General features: G+C 52.7%; 4 protein-coding genes across 4 annotated transcripts; all 4 read right to left on the bottom strand.

The window, feature by feature from the left end:
* Positions 1-979: 979 nt before the first annotated feature.
* Z519_09096 (malate dehydrogenase, NAD-dependent) lies at positions 980-2,311 on the bottom strand (the record flags this gene model as incomplete). The annotated part of the gene is made up of 6 exons (XM_016766821.1): positions 980-1,032; positions 1,088-1,628; positions 1,693-1,793; positions 1,838-1,987; positions 2,053-2,170; positions 2,246-2,311. 6 exons carry the CDS (start codon positions 2,309-2,311, stop codon positions 980-982), a joined length of 1,029 nt encoding a protein of 342 aa, XP_016617119.1.
* Positions 2,312-3,686: 1,375 nt separating this feature from the next.
* Positions 3,687-5,982, bottom strand: Z519_09095 (uncharacterized protein; the record flags this gene model as incomplete). Its single annotated transcript, XM_016766820.1, has 6 exons — positions 3,687-3,839; positions 4,077-4,145; positions 4,305-4,536; positions 4,611-5,578; positions 5,635-5,861; positions 5,961-5,982. The coding sequence occupies 6 exons, from the start codon at positions 5,980-5,982 to the stop codon at positions 3,687-3,689; spliced, it is 1,671 nt and encodes a 556-aa protein (XP_016617118.1).
* Positions 5,983-7,982: 2,000 nt separating this feature from the next.
* Z519_09094 (uncharacterized protein) lies at positions 7,983-9,966 on the bottom strand (the record flags this gene model as incomplete). Its single annotated transcript, XM_016766819.1, has 4 exons — positions 7,983-8,829; positions 8,908-9,289; positions 9,497-9,715; positions 9,777-9,966. The coding sequence occupies 4 exons, from the start codon at positions 9,964-9,966 to the stop codon at positions 7,983-7,985; spliced, it is 1,638 nt and encodes a 545-aa protein (XP_016617117.1).
* A 1,514-nt stretch (positions 9,967-11,480) lies between these two features.
* Positions 11,481-16,319, bottom strand: Z519_09093 (uncharacterized protein; the record flags this gene model as incomplete). Its single annotated transcript, XM_016766818.1, has 2 exons — positions 11,481-12,409; positions 12,455-16,319. The coding sequence occupies 2 exons, from the start codon at positions 16,317-16,319 to the stop codon at positions 11,481-11,483; spliced, it is 4,794 nt and encodes a 1,597-aa protein (XP_016617116.1).
* Between the last annotated feature and the right edge of the window lie 4 nt (positions 16,320-16,323).

Below are 16,323 nucleotides of genomic sequence, written 5' to 3'. Positions count from 1 at the left end.
GGGTCAACAGGCCAGTTCGTGGGCCGTGGCTGGGGTGGTGGGGGCAATTGCGGGGGAAGTGCGGCGGGCGAGATTATATCGGACAGGGACCGCAACAACCACAGGACATGGGATAGATCCGGTAACGAGGCGATTGGGTGAGGTCGAGTTCAACTTTCAGTCGAGGCAAATGGCAGTTTGGGTTTGGGGTTGTGGCATTGTCTGGGCGGCTGGTGGGCAGCAAGGGAACCGAGGCAACGGTGCCAGTAGCAGCCCAACTGTGACATCCAACTTCACAGCGAGGGCAGATCTCGAGGTCAGGCAGAACAAGAGAGTGATGGCAAGGTTGACGGGCCCAGGTCAACCAGAGAGCAGGGCGGGAAGGGGTATGAATATGCCTGCAGTGGTGATGCGTGCAAGGTAGACCTACCTGTTGCCGTGCCCGTCCCTGTCCCATCTGTCCGTCTGTTGGGACCATCCAGCTGCCCAGCTGCCAGCTGCAGTTTGCCTGGACTGGTCTTGCGTCTATCTGAGCGTCCTCTTCTGGCACGAGATGCTACAACCTGGTCCGGGAGCTTGGACCAACTGCCCCAAGACCTGTCAGGATCTGTCAACTCGTAAACCATCACCACGCCGCTGCCCCCCTGATTGGATACCGAGTCTCGGGCCATCCACCACATCGACAAAGATTGTCAAGGTTGTCTACTTTGGCGCACCAGAGGAAAGCACAGTGGGCTTGATTCGCATACTGGCGGCGTGATTTGAGAGGCCTCGGAAGAAAAAAAAAAAGAACAAGAGATGCACACCATGAACAGGCGGGTGGTTGATTAGCGTTTGCAAAGGGCTCCCCGGCTCCAGGTGCATCCAACGAGAAGAGCCCGATGAATGGGCAACTCATGTTTGTCCGTCTGTCTTCCACAAGAGCCCCCGCCCGGAAAGCTTCAACGTCGTCTGTTTGTACATGCTAGCTCCAAAAGGCCCCCTGGTTCGATCCCGCTGTCTATGGGTTAGCCTTGACAAAGTCCACACCCTTCTGAATGTTCTTCTTCAAGTCTATAAACTCCGTCAGCGCTGCATCACTTGTGGGGTCTGTAGTGGCAAAACTCACCTCCCATGGCTGCCTCCAGCAGATTTTCCTCGTACTTGTTGATGCGGCCCACCTCGTGGATCTTCTGGACCCCGTCGGGGCCAAGCTCGACTTTCGAGGAAAAGAAGTCGATGCCTTGGTCCTTGTACAAGGGGCTGTCCACGAACGTGCACTCAACCACGCCCTTCTCACCCTGTGAAGCCTTGAGCAAGCTCTCGGCAAACCGCGCTCCGGCCATAGCCATAGACAGAGTAGCAGAACCGGCACCGTCCTTGGCCTTGACGACTTCATCACCGCCGAATTGGATTCGGTTGATCAAGGCGTCAAGCTTCTCACCAGTGATGTCGGGGTGGCCAGACTGCGAGATCAGGGGGACGATGGTGACGCCCGAATGTCCGCCGACAACGGTGATTTTTTCATCGGCCGGGTCTGTCCCCTTGAGTTCCGAGACGAATTTGGACGCACGGACGATATCGAGGGTGGTGACACCAAAGAGACGCTTAGGGTTGTAGACACCCTTGCTCTTGAACACCTCGGCGCAGATGGGGACAGTCGAGTTAACCTAGCAAGAAACGTTAGACGGGGATGCTAGTTATACAGTGAAGAGCTGCTTCGTGCTCTCGTACAGGGTTGGAGATGATCAGAAGATTGGCGTTGGGCGCAGCATCAGCCGCAGCCTTTGCCAGGTCCCGAACGATGCTAGCATTGGTGTTGAACAGATCTACAACTGTCAGTCACTGCATCTTTGATGTGCCTAGGTCATCCCCCTACCATCACGAGTCATCCCAGGCTTTCGGGGAACGCCCGCAGGAATGAGGATAATGTCACTTCCTTCCAGACATTCTCGGAGACCCGAGGGAGTTGGGTCGTAGCCCTTGACCGTGCTCTTGGTGTTGATGTGGCTGATATCAGCAGCGACACCTGTGTTTTGCAGTCTTTATCAACATCTTTTCTTATGGCCATACAAGCTCTGGCAGTGAACGGACCTGGACCCAGGCGGATATCGTAGAGGGCTAATTGAGAAACACGGGGGTTGAGCTTCATCAACAGCGACAGGGGCTGACCGATGCCACCGGCGGCACCGAGAACTGCAACTTTCGAGGACTGTGGCAGGGCTCAAACATCAGCTTGATATCCAATTGATAGAAGGCATCGTATGATGGTGGAGATGGAACAAACCTGTCGAGCAGACGCCGAAAAAGCTCGACGCTGGACTTGTCCAAACATTTGCCTGGCGAAAGACATGGTGGCACGACAAACAGCAGAGATTCCAGGAAACAGGGGGGAGAGAAGATAGACAACGAGACGAGTGTGTTGAATTGAAATCGAAGAGAGAGATGAATGAAGCTGGCGTGATATTATCTGTGAGATCTGCTTGAGAAAAGGTTTAAACCGAAGCTTTGCTCAGATTCACCAAACCAAGGCCACGACTCCAATGGACGCCAGACGGATCAGTCAGGGCTCGCTTGGGTTGCCGTTGCCGCAGTCCCGAGCTTCTGCGGAGCAGCAAGGAGCATTGGGCGCAGTCTTCGTGGAAGTCAAGCTCCCCTTTTCGGTGCCCTCGTGACCTGGCTTGGCATCACTGCTCCGGGTGTCCGGCGAGCACCCCGGTTTATCCGATGTTCTTGCTCATACAAATTGTACTCCCCTACCCAATACTTGTCCTACTTGTGAAAAGAGTACCAAACGGAGAAAGCTATAGACCTATTGTATAAATGCCTCAAGTCTGTCTGGGGAGCCGCACGATAAGACTTAGCCTGATGATGACGCACCCTTGATCTCAATGCATCTCCTTCCTCTCGATTCGTCCTTATTCTTGCGTTCCTCAGCGGGTGATGCTCTGACATTCCTTTTCGCCTCCTAGGGACTCTCTGTCCTTGAACTTCGGCTTGCTGATATAATAGTATCCCCATCACCCGAGGGTTGAACAAACTCACTGTTCAAAGTAACCAATGCCCGTCGCCATCACCCTCCCAGACGTGAACGAAGAGCATGGCTTCGCAGTCTGGACAAGAAACCACCTACAACCAGCACGCAATGTGAACATTTTTCCCTGGACAAGTCTCTCAGACTCTCTTTGAAGGTGCAGGAGAGCTTATCGCCGAGAATGATATCTTGCATCTGACTTTCTCGTACTTAACGCTGGACTTTATGTCGCTCTGCGAACTGGACTCGTTTCTCATCAACGCATCACCATCAGACTGTTCAACCCGAGGAGAGGATACAGCCGCTGATGGGCTCGTTCTTTCATATCCTTAATGGAACAAATCTCCGCGGTGCTGATCACAGTCTCTCAGGCGGGTAAGACTGCAATCAAGCGTGGATGGGTCCATTCATGTTCACCAAAAGGGGCCTTGATACCGAGTACCAAACTGTACGACCAGGCTGGATAGGTAGGTATCTTGATCTCATACCTACCGACTACTAGAGTATTACTTACATCATACATACCTACATGATATACTCATCAACACCAAACTGTCCACGATTTCTGGCTTGGTACATACATAGTGATGCACCTCTGCAAACAAGTTGACACCGTCTCAGCCCGTGACGCGGGTCGACTCAGAATCATGCAACCCTCTCCTCTAAGAAAAAAGTTCCCCCAAAAAAGGGGAGGTCAACCCATATGACTCTCCGGTCCCGTGGCTTGCATGCCAAAGAAGACAAAGAGGTCGTGTCTCGTCCACCAGCTCCTCAACCTCTTCCCGAACATGTACACGGGAACAGCAAGCAGACACATAGCCAAGGTGGTGCCTCCGAACGTGAACATCTACGCAAAACACAAGGATGTCAGAAATGCTGTATTTATGTGGCCGGTCCGGTGTGGGAAACATTCAGCCTGGGAAGAAGGCAGCACCAACACCACCGGCAGACCGAGAAGACACTAGTTGCCTTCCAAGGGAGGTCACGTGTGGTGGGCGGTGGTCTTGCCGAGACAATTGAAGTTTGGAGGGGCAGGCTCAGAAAAGGAGAGGAGAGAGGGAGGGGGACACGCGTGTGGACTTACGATTTCCTCGGGACCCTTCGCCGCGACCCAGTTGTTTGCGAAATTAGAGAGGCCATAAAACATAAAGTTCTGCCAGAATTGCAAAAGAAAAAAAAAAGGGTTAGCAAATTGTCTAATATAATCGCCTTTCCTTTTACCAGGTGGGTTTTCGTCTCGAGTTGCTCCTGCTCCGGGGGGGGGGGGGGGGGGACAAGGCAAGCAGGTTGAAGGCATAGCCATAGAACATACCTTGAAGAGCATATTCATCACAAACATCTCGTTGCTCTGGCTACGGAAGGCGTCCAGGCCATAGGACATGGTCGACCATACGCCAATGAGGACGCCGACCATCATCAACCCTTGGCAGAAGGCGCAGAGGACGGCGTTGGAGCCGTGGGCCATGGTGTAGCCGAAGAAGAACATGCCGAAGCCTGCGAAAACCGCGCAGGGAAGCATAAACACCAGACGGAATTCAGGCTCGCTGTTTTGTTGTTATTTTCGTCGTTGAGAAAATGGCTTCCTTCCCTCGCTGGACAAGAAGAGTGGAAAACTTACTAAGTCCCCTTGTTCTTGATCGTCATCCATTTGACCACCCGATCTCCGGTCAATGCCACGATTATGGACCCGATCATGCCGCCGATGAAAGGCCCTGCTCCAATATACCCGATCTGCGCGGGATCGAACAGCCAGGGCGGGCCCGCGAAGATGCCGGCCAAGATGATGGCTGAGCCGACGTACCAAGCGCAAAGAAGACCCGAGACGATGATGGAGTAGCACCCAGCTGGGTTGAGCAGGGTGAGGAACATGCCAAAGATCCACTTGAGAATGTTGTCGTGGGAGAAGATACCGTTGTAGAGCTTGAGTTCCTGGATAAACGTCTTCTTTGCAGGGAGTCCGGAGGAAGCCGAGGCGGGTTCGTTCAGTTCCTTGACGGCAATGGCGTGTTCACGGTGCTCTTCGTGGGCCTTCTCTATCTGCTCGAATGTCTCGACCTTGACGATGTCGGTCTCGTAGATGGACTCGCGGCGGTACGTCGTCTCAGGGACGAAGAAGAACATGAGCACGAACTGGACCACCAAAAAGATTTGAAAGAGGTGGAAAAGCCAGAGGAGGCCCAAGTCGTTGAACACTTGGCCGCAGATGATCGAGGCCAAGCTGGAGGCCGAGTTCAGGATAAAGTTGATTGTTGAGATTCGTAGGCCTCGTTGATGCACACAATAGAGATCTCCGACGGCGGCAACAATGAGGGATTCAAACGCGCTAGTCGAGAAACCCTGTACAATCCGAGCCGCAAGGAGATAGTTGTAGCTTATTTTTGACTCGCCGATTGCGGTCCCGATGATGCAGATGAGAGTGGACACAACGAATACGGGGCGTTTGCCGTATCTGCGGCTGAATGCACATACAAAGGGGCCAGCGCAGCCAGCAGCGAGGATGTTGTAGCCTGACACCATGACGGTGGTCGTGAGATCCGTTTTGATTTCTTGGGCGATAGCGAAGTATGAGGCGTTCAAGAAAGGACCCTATTACACAGTTAGCAAAACGCATAGTTCTACCACCAATGGTGCTGGAAGCACACATTCGTTGCCGCGTTCAACATGGCACCAAAGCAGAGAATCCAAATAATGGCCTCTTTCTTCACAAGAGACCAATTGAGCGGATCATTTGGATCATCGCTGGGTTGCGGAGAAAGCACAATGTGCGAGTTTTTGCCCGTTCCATGCTTGAGATTCGCCGTTTGAGCTTCTGCATGGGCAGCCTCGTCGTTCAAGAGGACAGTACCAGGCACGTGCGGAAGTTTGGTATCTGCCGCGAAGAATGATCAGTCTCAGGGTCGAGGACGTTGTGAAAAAGAGCGGTACAATGTGGCGGTGAAGCAGAGAAGCGCAAGCATTAAACACTAACCTTCTAAGACACCGAGTCCCATTTTATCTACCGGTGATATAAGAGATCTCTGAGTATAAATTAGGAGGACAATGTTCAAGACGATGAGGCGCTGTTCCAGCAGCAGGATGGCAACCACAGCGCAGTGAGTAGAAGGACGCAGAGAGCTCCCGTGGCCTCTGGACTTGAGGGATGAGGGAGGTTATATGCTGGAGGCGAGATCCGCACGTTTTGTGGGATCAAACCTCCAAGCGAAGCAGTAAACAATCTGAGATTGATTGCCCCAACTTCTCCATGCCCTTGACTCCTCCACATTTCTCGATCGAGTTGGTTCTACGGACTTGCCGCAGAGAGACACGAGCTCGAGTCATCTGTGATCTTTGGGCCGTTACCCAAGAGCTGCCAAGGGACGAAAGCCAGAAAGGCTCGCTGGTATAGGACGGTTGAAGTTTAGTCAGTCTTCAGTGGCGCCGAAGAGGCGATTTTGTTTGGATCTGGATTGATGATGATCCACTAATGGACAAGCCGGAAGAGCCTTGCGTACTTGGTACAGGCTCCTAACCAGAAGCTGAGATTCCCTCCGCCATGCCTGGGTGGATATTACTCAAGGAACAAAGCCAGGCCAAAGGTGGAGAATCCGGGGCGCATGTGCTCCAGCTGGTTGCAGCAAAATGCGGAGGTTCTCCACTTGCCTGACATCTGCACACTCTACCGAGCCTGGTACCGAGTAGAGCGCATCTTGAGGCATCCGGCCCAGACAGTCCAACACCTGGCGGCTTTGATTCGGTTTTGCTGACGCCAGACCACAGCTGTCAGCCGGTAGCCAGGTTGGCCGAGTATAGGTGGCTCCTACGCAACGTGGCACTGGGGGCCGTGTCCTGGATAGTGGTCAAGTGATGACCACTAACTTAGACAGGGAGCCTTGTAGATTTCCTCTCGTCGAGAGAGGTTGGTTCTTGGCTGGAATAATCCCACTCGAGGGCAGTAAGACCCAGGGCTTAGGTGGGTGAGGCCACATCAAGAGGCTCCAACCTCAGTAGGGCTCGAGGGCTATCCGCAACATCTGCGTCTTGGTTGTTGTGCCACCAGAATCAGCTGACAACTATTCTTCGATGCTATGTTTCCCATCAGCGTGGGCAGTGAAAGTTGTGACCAAGGCGACATCCTGTATATTTCAAATATCTTGTCATCAGCTTTAACAGAGCACGATGTGGCTCATTTAGAGGCTATTGTCGTGAAAATATGCTTCTTAGCGATACATGGAGACGGACTGGGGGTGACTTGTGAGAGATTCTGCAAGGTGCAAGGGAGAATACGAGCTCCCCCATGTCGTTGGGAGTTTGCGTGTGTTTGTCTTGGTATTTTTCTCACAGCGAATGGACCAGGGACGACGAGAGGGCTAAGGATAGGTAACGGTTTACCCCATTGCGAAATGGCTATGCTCGGCTTTCTGAGTGCCAGAGGTCACTCAAGATATCGAAATCAGCCAAGGGGAAAAAACAGACTGAACCTCGTGGTGCACAGCAATAAGGGGGGCAATTCAGTGATGATTCATGGTTCCTAGATAGGCGAAGCTAGTGATCATAACCAGTCGTAATCATCCATCAACGCCTCGTTTTTGATTGCTTCAATGAATAAGTGTATGAACACTAGCGCTTCGAAAATCCAACAAGGAAAGCCTGGGGAAATGCGGATAAATGATTGCTTTTTCCACCGGAATATTGGTGACCCACACAATAAGGCAGAGGCAGGACGTGATGCTATGTGCGCTGTGTATATGCATTCCAGCCATGTTTGATATTGAAAAACAAGAAACTGTTCCTCCTCGCTGTTTGTCCGTGCTGCTGTTGTCCTGTTGTCCATGAAATCTTTCTCAAAGATTCCTATCATAATTTCCCGCTCTTCACAGCCATAGAGGTCCGCCCAAAAATGCAACCCCAAACCCTGCCCAGATATTCAACCTTTCTTTAAGTACGCACCTCTAACACAACCAAAAGCCCTTGATGTCTTGACTGTCTTCTTCAAGACCCCCTTTGCTAATCATCAGTGGCTCAGGTATTCATCATACCCATCACCATCGTAAATACCGGCGGCCAGAGAATTGGGGTCCGATATTGATGATCTCCGGTCCGCCATCTCCACCTCGTCGTTGCCCATCGGCGCCAGCAGCCCTCTCTGTCCTGGTAGCAGTCGTGGGGGCGAGTTCAGAAGAGCGGCAGTAGAACTTTCGTCTGTGGCAGCACTTTCTTCGCGATTGTGTCCCATTCGCTGTCGGGAATCTCGCGCCTCCAGATGCATTTTGCTCACCCCGACGACTTCAAAGCCGACTTCTGAATCTTTTTCTTTGGCACTGTGGTTGCCGAAAATCATTGATTCGCGGAATAGTTGGGGTGTCAGGGATTCTTTCGACCACTCGAATATATTCAGCCAGGGTAGCCAGGCAAGGAGGATGCGGTGCGTGAGGGTGCGTTTCTCTGAACGCCTGATGCTTGCGGGTAGAATAGGGAGAGTTGCGGGTCGTTTCATTGTCGCCAACACCGCAAACTTTTCGGCATCTTCAGTCCGTTTCTTTTGAGGAGCAGGTGAATAGGGGCTGAGACCCAATCCGCTCATGGCTTTCTCATCACCATCACCGCCAGAACGCGGGCAGCAATCATCATTATCTTTCTTTCGTAGCCAGGGGGCACGCGTCTGTGCAAGCACATAAAGGACCCGCACAAGACTGATCATTCCTATGGCTAGCGGGATCAACTGACCAGCTCCCACGACTGCAGATCTCCCTAGAACGTTGCTCATGTGATTCAAGCTGAGGGTCAACTCGATATTGATGATGGCGGACACAATCCAGAACATATTGAAAGAAGAAAGGCAAATATACCAGATGGTCAGCCTGTTGTCGTGCTGGTTAGCGAAAGGTTCTCGGGTGGAAAGGTGGTCTAATCTCGATGAGCTCCAGAATGCCACTCACTCTCTCTTGTTGAGCGAAACATCCGCGTCCGGGTGCTCGATCAACTCCCAGTTGTCCACCTCCCTCCTCCATTTCCTCATTACATACACAACGCCTGTAATACCGGCCACAATCGCCATGACAGCATAGTACAACGCCGCCGCGATCGCCATAGCTAGGTTAATGCCCCTGGTCAACCAGGACTCAACCCTCAGGGGCCCGAAAAAAGACAATTGGAGGCCGCCGCAGGCTGTTCGGCGATCGCACGGTGATAAGGCATCGATCCCTTTGGCCCAAAACCAGACACCGTAGAGGGTGATCATGCTCATGAGGATGAGGCGAAAATGGGTGCCAAAGCCGCCAAAATGGCGGCGTCCACCAGGTCCTTCGGTTTTGTAGTACACTGTGGCAAAGACGAATGGTTAGCTATGTTACTCCCAACGGCAAAAGCCGGCCACGCGGAATATTAGACCTGGGCAAGTCGATAATCACGAAATTACCGTGATCGCACGACGCTTCATCAGACAGGCTAGTCGAGCGACTCTTAGGACTATAGGTCCAAGCCCCGACTCGAACGCCAAAGCTACTGTAGAGGCGAAAGGAGACTTACTCGTCCGATATCCCCAAAGACTCATGATACTGAACAAAAATCCAACGCACATCTGATGGATCACCAGCACATCCACCACGCGGATCTGATCCTTCTGTACCGAGTAAAAAAACACAGTCGAAAACAATGCCAGGAGGAAAATCGAATTCGTTTCGAGGGAACCGATGATCTCTTCACACAGGAAGTTGTTCGCGATCCAGGACGTCATCCATTGAGAGTCTGCAAATCGTCCAGAGTGTTAGCTGATCAAAAACGTGAAGTCAACGGCGTCGACACGTACAGATACCCATCCTAACACCCAAGCCATAGTAATCGGAATTGCCCGAGATGGGACATCCCTGTTCCGTGGAACCTTCACTGGTACAGGCACTCTCGCCCCCGGCCTGACCTTCTTTCGCAGCACAGGCGAGAGCACTAAAGAGTAAGAGGATGACGAGGGACGGTAGAAGTGTCCGCGGAGGCAGAGACATCTTAACCCCCGCTAGGCTGCCGCAGAGATAGAACACCGAAAAAGCCAAGAGCAAGGCTGTGATTCAGTCAACAGTAAGGTGGGTAGGTATCAAAGGCACCGGGCGAAGGGCTGCCAGTGCTTCTGGAAGCAAAGACGAGAAAGAAAAGACGGAACGGTGATTTGACTTGAAGCGAGTCAAGAGCAGAAGCGCATACATCGGCGCAAAAGAGGGAGGGAGAGTTCTTTTCAGCAGAACCCTCCCACCCATCACCAGTTGATGAGGATGCAGCATACATTGTTCTTTTTCGCCCAACTTGCCCATCGCACTCTCTCTTTTCTGACAATATCTGCGCACATGCACGAGGGGATAGCTCAAACTCCACCCACCTTGGAGGATAGAGGGGTGTGTGTCTCTCTGTCGTGCAACACGCATGCTGTATCAACCAACAGAAGTCGACTCACATTTCGTCGGAGGCGCTGGAACATCGCGGACCACAGGCCCAGACCGCCCAAAAGTCCAGCGAGCCTCGACTTCCAGCAATTTAAAGCCCCACCGAGTTCTTATCCACACCGCTGCCACATCCGGCGACCAGGGACTCGAAGAGGGCTGAGGGTCGTCACACGCTCCTCTGCGGGCGGACAGATTGGGCAGCTCCCAGGCGGATTGCGTGTTTGCGAATTCGCGAATCCCGTTGAAGCGAGCGACGGTTGCTGAATCAGAGTGCCACATGCCTCAACCTTGCTCAACACGTGGATGGTGTAGGGTGGGCGAATCGTGGCGAACGGGGGTGTAGTCTGTCGGTCATCTAAGCAAGCGTTCAGCTGTGGATGAGCAGGGTCAGGCTTAGTCTACTGAACAGGCATTCATAGGATCGTCGTCAAAGAAGGGGGGGAGGGGGAGAATGAGAGTTGGAGGAGATGAAAATCCGTGAAGGTCAAGATGTGCACCCTCTTGAGCCAAGGGCGATACCCACCTAATTCCCAGCGGAGGCGGAGTGACTGGTCGGTGACTGGGGCCTGTCAGCCAGCCATCGAGCTACCTAACAAGTATATACTCGATTACGAGGTCCTCCTGTTTGTTGGTCTTCAATTGTTCTCAATCGACGACGCCTCCTTCAGCCCACGAGCCTCACCGTCCTCCCCATCTGCGCCTTGTTCTCACATCGATCATTCATTGCACTTCGTCGTTGCGCTGCTCTGTGTTCTATTTCTGCGAAGGCTTGCTTCACGCCATGTCCACCCGCTTCATACGATGGCGGGCTCCCACCACACCTTTTCTGCATACTACCAAAGGCGCTATAGAACTCGTTTTCGAGGTCTTGCAAATGCCTCCTGATAATTCCATTCCTTTTTCCACGAGACAACCGTTTTGGTCTGTTCTTTTAATGATGATGAGTGCTTGCTGAGCCCATACCAAAGTAGCCTATGCACCATCATAGGACAAGGCTTTGCCCATGTTAGCAAACCATCCCAGCCACAACACCGGTGCCCATAGACGCCAAAAAGAATTCATCCATCCCTCTGCTCCCCTGATTAAGGTGCAGGATTGAATCTCAACTCGTTATTATTCGCCGGATCTGCCTGCAACTCCATGATCGGCGGATCGTCGACATCATCGCTGTCATCATGCACATTCATGTTTACTGGTACTGACATGCCACGCCCAGACATTCCAATTCCTGAAGCGATCTCGTCAGGAGGAGGGGCACTCTCTCGCGCGCCGCGGCCGTGCCCGAAGTCTTCATGGTGCATGATGGGCCCGGCGTCACTGCTGTATAGTGCAATGTCACTGTCGTTGGCATCGTGATGGATCGAACCCTCGTCGTCGATATCTGTGAAACTCGGTGCGGGGCTGCAGTCATTCCCTTCAACGCGCGTACTGTCATTGGAACTGCCCTTGTCACCAAACATCCCCTCCTCTTCTGAATTGGCTGGCGCTCGCTGCGTTGAGGTCTCCAAACGTCCGAAACCCCACGCCGGCTCTGACCACTGGAAATCCATGCTGACACCTTCGTCGACGTCGATGTCTGCCGGAGCGTCGTCATATCCAGGAGGCTGCTCGTGTTCGCCACCACTACTGGCTGCCGTTGGCAGCATCAAGCTCGGTGGACTTTCTGTTCCGGCTAACAGACCTCGAGTCTGCCGACTTCCTTCTCCCGGCGCCGAGCCACCCGGTCCCACTCCCACGCGGTGACCGTGACCGACTGGAAAAGCGCTCGACGACCCATTGTGGGAGGAGTCGCCGAGACGCCGACCTTCCCCCGTCATCGGAGAAGAGTCACGCGAGTCTTGCGGCAATTCAGAGTCGGCTGCGGCATCGTTGCTGTTGGTATTGGATTCTTGGAGCAGTTCCTGAAGCTTGGGTCCACCTAAAGGGTTTTCTGCCCGTCTACGATAGAACAAGAGATATGCTGCACTGGTCACGACCGAGCTCGGATCCGTTTTGGACGAGACATGGGAGTCTAAACTAGTTAATTAAGCCGACGGACAGAGTTGGAGCGACTCACCATTGTATTCATACCAGCTGTTGTTGTAAAAGTTCTTTGCATACGCCGTGTAATGACCGCCCCCCAAGCCGCCATAATGATTATCGACAGCGATCAAGTCATAGATCAAGCTCTTGCCATCTTGCTGATCCCTCACCATCTCTGAAAGATCGAGCCCTTCCGTGGGGTAGTCGACTCTCACTTCAAGTTTGTCGCGGAAATTTCTGTTAGAACTGAAGCGCTTGAGGTGCATGACAAGGATATCAGGTGCTTTCCATAGCTCAAACATTTTGTCGGCTCGGCGGTGCTCTTTGCAGCGAGGACAGTACCAAGCGTTCTGTTCGGACAGAGTTTCGGATTTGCCAAATTCATTCAGGCAATCTACCAACGTGATGCCATTCTTCTTGCGATTATTTCGCTGCTCACGTTTGGCGGCAATCTCCTGGTCAGGTAGGAGCCCGACGCTCTTCCATGTTGGAAGGCCGCGAAAGTTCTCGCTGCCGTCCTCACTGCCGCCAAACAATGCATCATAACCCTCTTGGCTCCAGTCAAGGATGATGGCTTCACCTGGTCGGATAAGATCTCCGTCCTGGACTTTGGATAACGGTTGTGGCGGCGGCAGCGGCGACCGACGGTGAGTGCGTCTGCCGGAAAACTTGCCCCTATTTTTGTTCTTGCCGAACTTGAGCGCTTTCTTGTTCCGGCTGGGCAGGATTTCTTGCGGTTCTTGGAATTCGGACTCGGAGTCGGGGCCAGAAGGGAAGACCGGACTGGCTTCGGACCCAGACTCGTTGCTGTCCATAGGTGTATCGTCATTCTCCACGTCCGCAAGCTCATCATCACTTTCTGCAGAGCCGCTCTCACCGCTCGCAAGACCAAGGCCTCCACCCGACCTCATCGAACGAGCCACTGGTTTGGGGATCCGGTTTTTGATAGACTCGTATTCTCCACTCTCCGAGATCTGATTCCAGCCGGTGGGAATGCCCTCCCCGGTGGAAGTGACCTGAACGTCGAAAAGTTGTTGGAAGCGGCGAGGGACGTGCGAGTTGGATTGAAGCAGCTTTTGTAAGCCAGGCCCCGCAGACTGAGGCCTCAGTTCCGGGGCTTGACTAGCATCTCTCATAGACACATCCACAAGGCCATCCTCGCCCTGAACAGAGCTGGCGGTGGGAAGGCCCGAGCCCGAACTGGACATGTCGTCTGTCATGACCATGGTGTCGGATCCTTCCGGTGTCCCCATTCCGTCGTCTGATGGGTTGTATTCTTCATCAAGTATTCTTTTGGTTGTCATGCCCGTGACATTTCCAAGGATTTTCTTTAGAACACCATCATAGGTAGATCTGTCTTCGCGGCTAAGCACGAGGTACATGGGCTGACCAAAGAACGGTTTTGAGGATACCCGACCGGAATTTTTGACGAGCCGGTTGTACATTGGCACAAGCAGACGGTCGGCTTCCGGGCTGTCTGCATCGACCAAGTCGTCATCGGCATCATTCTTGACCATGTACAGACTGAACTTCCGGACCTTGTTTGGATTATAGTTGGTCGGGATGGATTCCAGTTCGTACATGCAGATGATGTCATTAGGTTGGATGTTGGCTTCGGAGATGACAATATTGTTGTCAAATATTTTATAAATCTTGTTCTTGTAAGATTCGGCGACGAGGAGTCGTTCCACGTCGGCATGCGTCCTCGAGGCAACAAACTCCTTCAAGGCTTTGACGGTGGAATGTTTGTCGATGTCTATGTCGATTCGAATGGGTCGCTTATGGAGCGGGAAGTACAAGATCTCTTTCTGCCAGTTGTTCTCAATGGGTAGTTGCAAGGTGAGGTTGTTGAAAGGATCGAAGATGATGCTGACTTTGTTGCACACTGGGCAAGTCAGGGTCGATTTGTACATTCCGGCAAAGAGATCTGTGATGACAGAGTCATTTCGCGCCTTGTAAATCTCCCAGTTCTTGTGAGCAAAAGCCTGAAGAGCCGCCGAATCATGGACCATTTCATCCGTGGAATCAGGCTTTTCAATGTACGGTTTCTTGTGGATGCGGTTCAAATCTTCCTGCAGGCCGTCAAGGAGGAAGAGGAGAAACTCTTGGGAGTCTTGTTGTTGATACCCAGAAAAACTGGACCCGTACTTTCCAATGGTGGCCTTGAACCTGCTAGGGTTCGTCGAAGAGGCGTTCTCCTCGTAAATCTGGTGAAGGAGATTGGCGTATGCTTTTGCGATCTCGCCATGGTGACCAAGAGGATTATCCACATTAAGGTCTTGCTTCCACTGGTCATGCAGGAAGTATTGTGTTAACTCCTCAACACTGCGAATGCATTGTAGGGCCGAATTCATGTAACAGGTATTTCCCAAATTGCTCAACCCAGTGATGCCGCGTGGTCTTCCGTCTCGTTTCTGCCGTCCGCGCGTCATCATGCCAGGAGCTGGACTGGATCTGCCACTTGGGGTGAGGTTCTTAGCCGCGCCCTTGATGCCTCTGCTCAGGCTGAGCTTAGAGCTTTCACTTGGCCATTCATCCTTCCCAGTCTTTTGTTCCTCGAGAACAATCACTTCCTCGTTCCTGCCCAGACCAACAAGGCTCAATGTTGACGTCTTCCCATTGTAATTAGGGTTCGCAGTGTTGTCCTTAATCTCGGTAAGGAGCTCACGGTGCTCGCCTACTTGAAGGTGGATGAAGGTGTTGACGTCAAGAAGCATCCTGTCACCTGCGGTGGCCACAATTTCAGTGCCGGGAGCCGGAGAGGCACTTCTAGAAGCGGATGGAGTGAGGCCGCCCGAAGCAGTGGCATTTTTCATGCCGCCGAGAATTCTCCACACTCTGACCTTTGTGTTCATGTCAATGTGTAGAAGTTTCTTGCCTTCTTTCAGCCAGTCGTTGCACAAGGTCTTCTTGCTCGCAATCATTCGTTGGGGCGGGAGATCCTTCTCACGTTGGGTCTGGGTAGTGTGCTCACTAGGCACCTTGAGGAAGGAAAAGAGCGGGGGATTCAATTCCCACGTAACGTTCGGCATTGCTGCGTCTGCACCGCTCCAGTCGTGGGCGTATCTAGTAATGATAGGAGAATCTTTTGCGAGCCCGTACCATGACATGATCAGGTCCCAGGCTTCCTGAGGGAAAACTCGATAGTCTTCATCCAGTGTCAGACCCGGTCGGAGGGGCACATATTTTTCGCCAGCCTCGTCCGTCAACTTAACATCCTCGTCAATCACCATAGCAATGTCCGAGTTGTCGACAGGTCCAATTTCTCCTTCAGTTGCTGATTTTTCAATCTTTCCCACGTCGGCAGGCAGAGAACCACGAGCTTGGACTTTCTGGAACCATTTTGCGGAAATGACATAACCCTTTTGACCCTCTTCAAGCTCTTTCTGCCAGAGAGTTGTCACCTGCGCGATCTGGTCGTCGATAGAAGGTATGGATGTAGCGGTGGGGGGAACATCAGCGTTCAACGAAGTGGCCGCAGTAGATCGGTTGGAGGGACTAGGAAAGAGGGAATCCGTGGTCGAACTGCCACTGTTGTCTGACAGAGAAGCAGCGCTTTGCTGGACGGCACGGGGATCACTCGTGTGGGTCAGTCGATTTGTCGCCAATATATCGCGATGTCTTAACCCCGTGTCTTGCTGCTTTGCTTTCAAAGTGTCCTGAGTAGCCGGAGGCGCGTTGTCTGGGTTGACGGGCGTGAGCCCAGGCCCAGAGCGCGGCAACTGCCCTTCACCCATTTCTACGTCACTGTTGTAGGACTCTCTATCCTGGGCCCCCATATCAGACGCCGGCCTCTTAACAGCAGGGGAAGCGGAGCGCAGGTGCCTGCCTAAATCATCCTTGGATTGCGAGAGGTGCTGGTTCTGGTGATTGGGAAGTTTTTGAGAGGAAGCGGGCATGTCC

Source organism: Cladophialophora bantiana (assembly GCF_000835475.1).
Source record: "Cladophialophora bantiana CBS 173.52 unplaced genomic scaffold supercont1.14, whole genome shotgun sequence".
Classification (NCBI taxonomy): Eukaryota; Fungi; Ascomycota; class Eurotiomycetes; order Chaetothyriales; family Herpotrichiellaceae; genus Cladophialophora; species Cladophialophora bantiana.
This window is presented reverse-complemented; position numbering and strand designations above follow the sequence as displayed.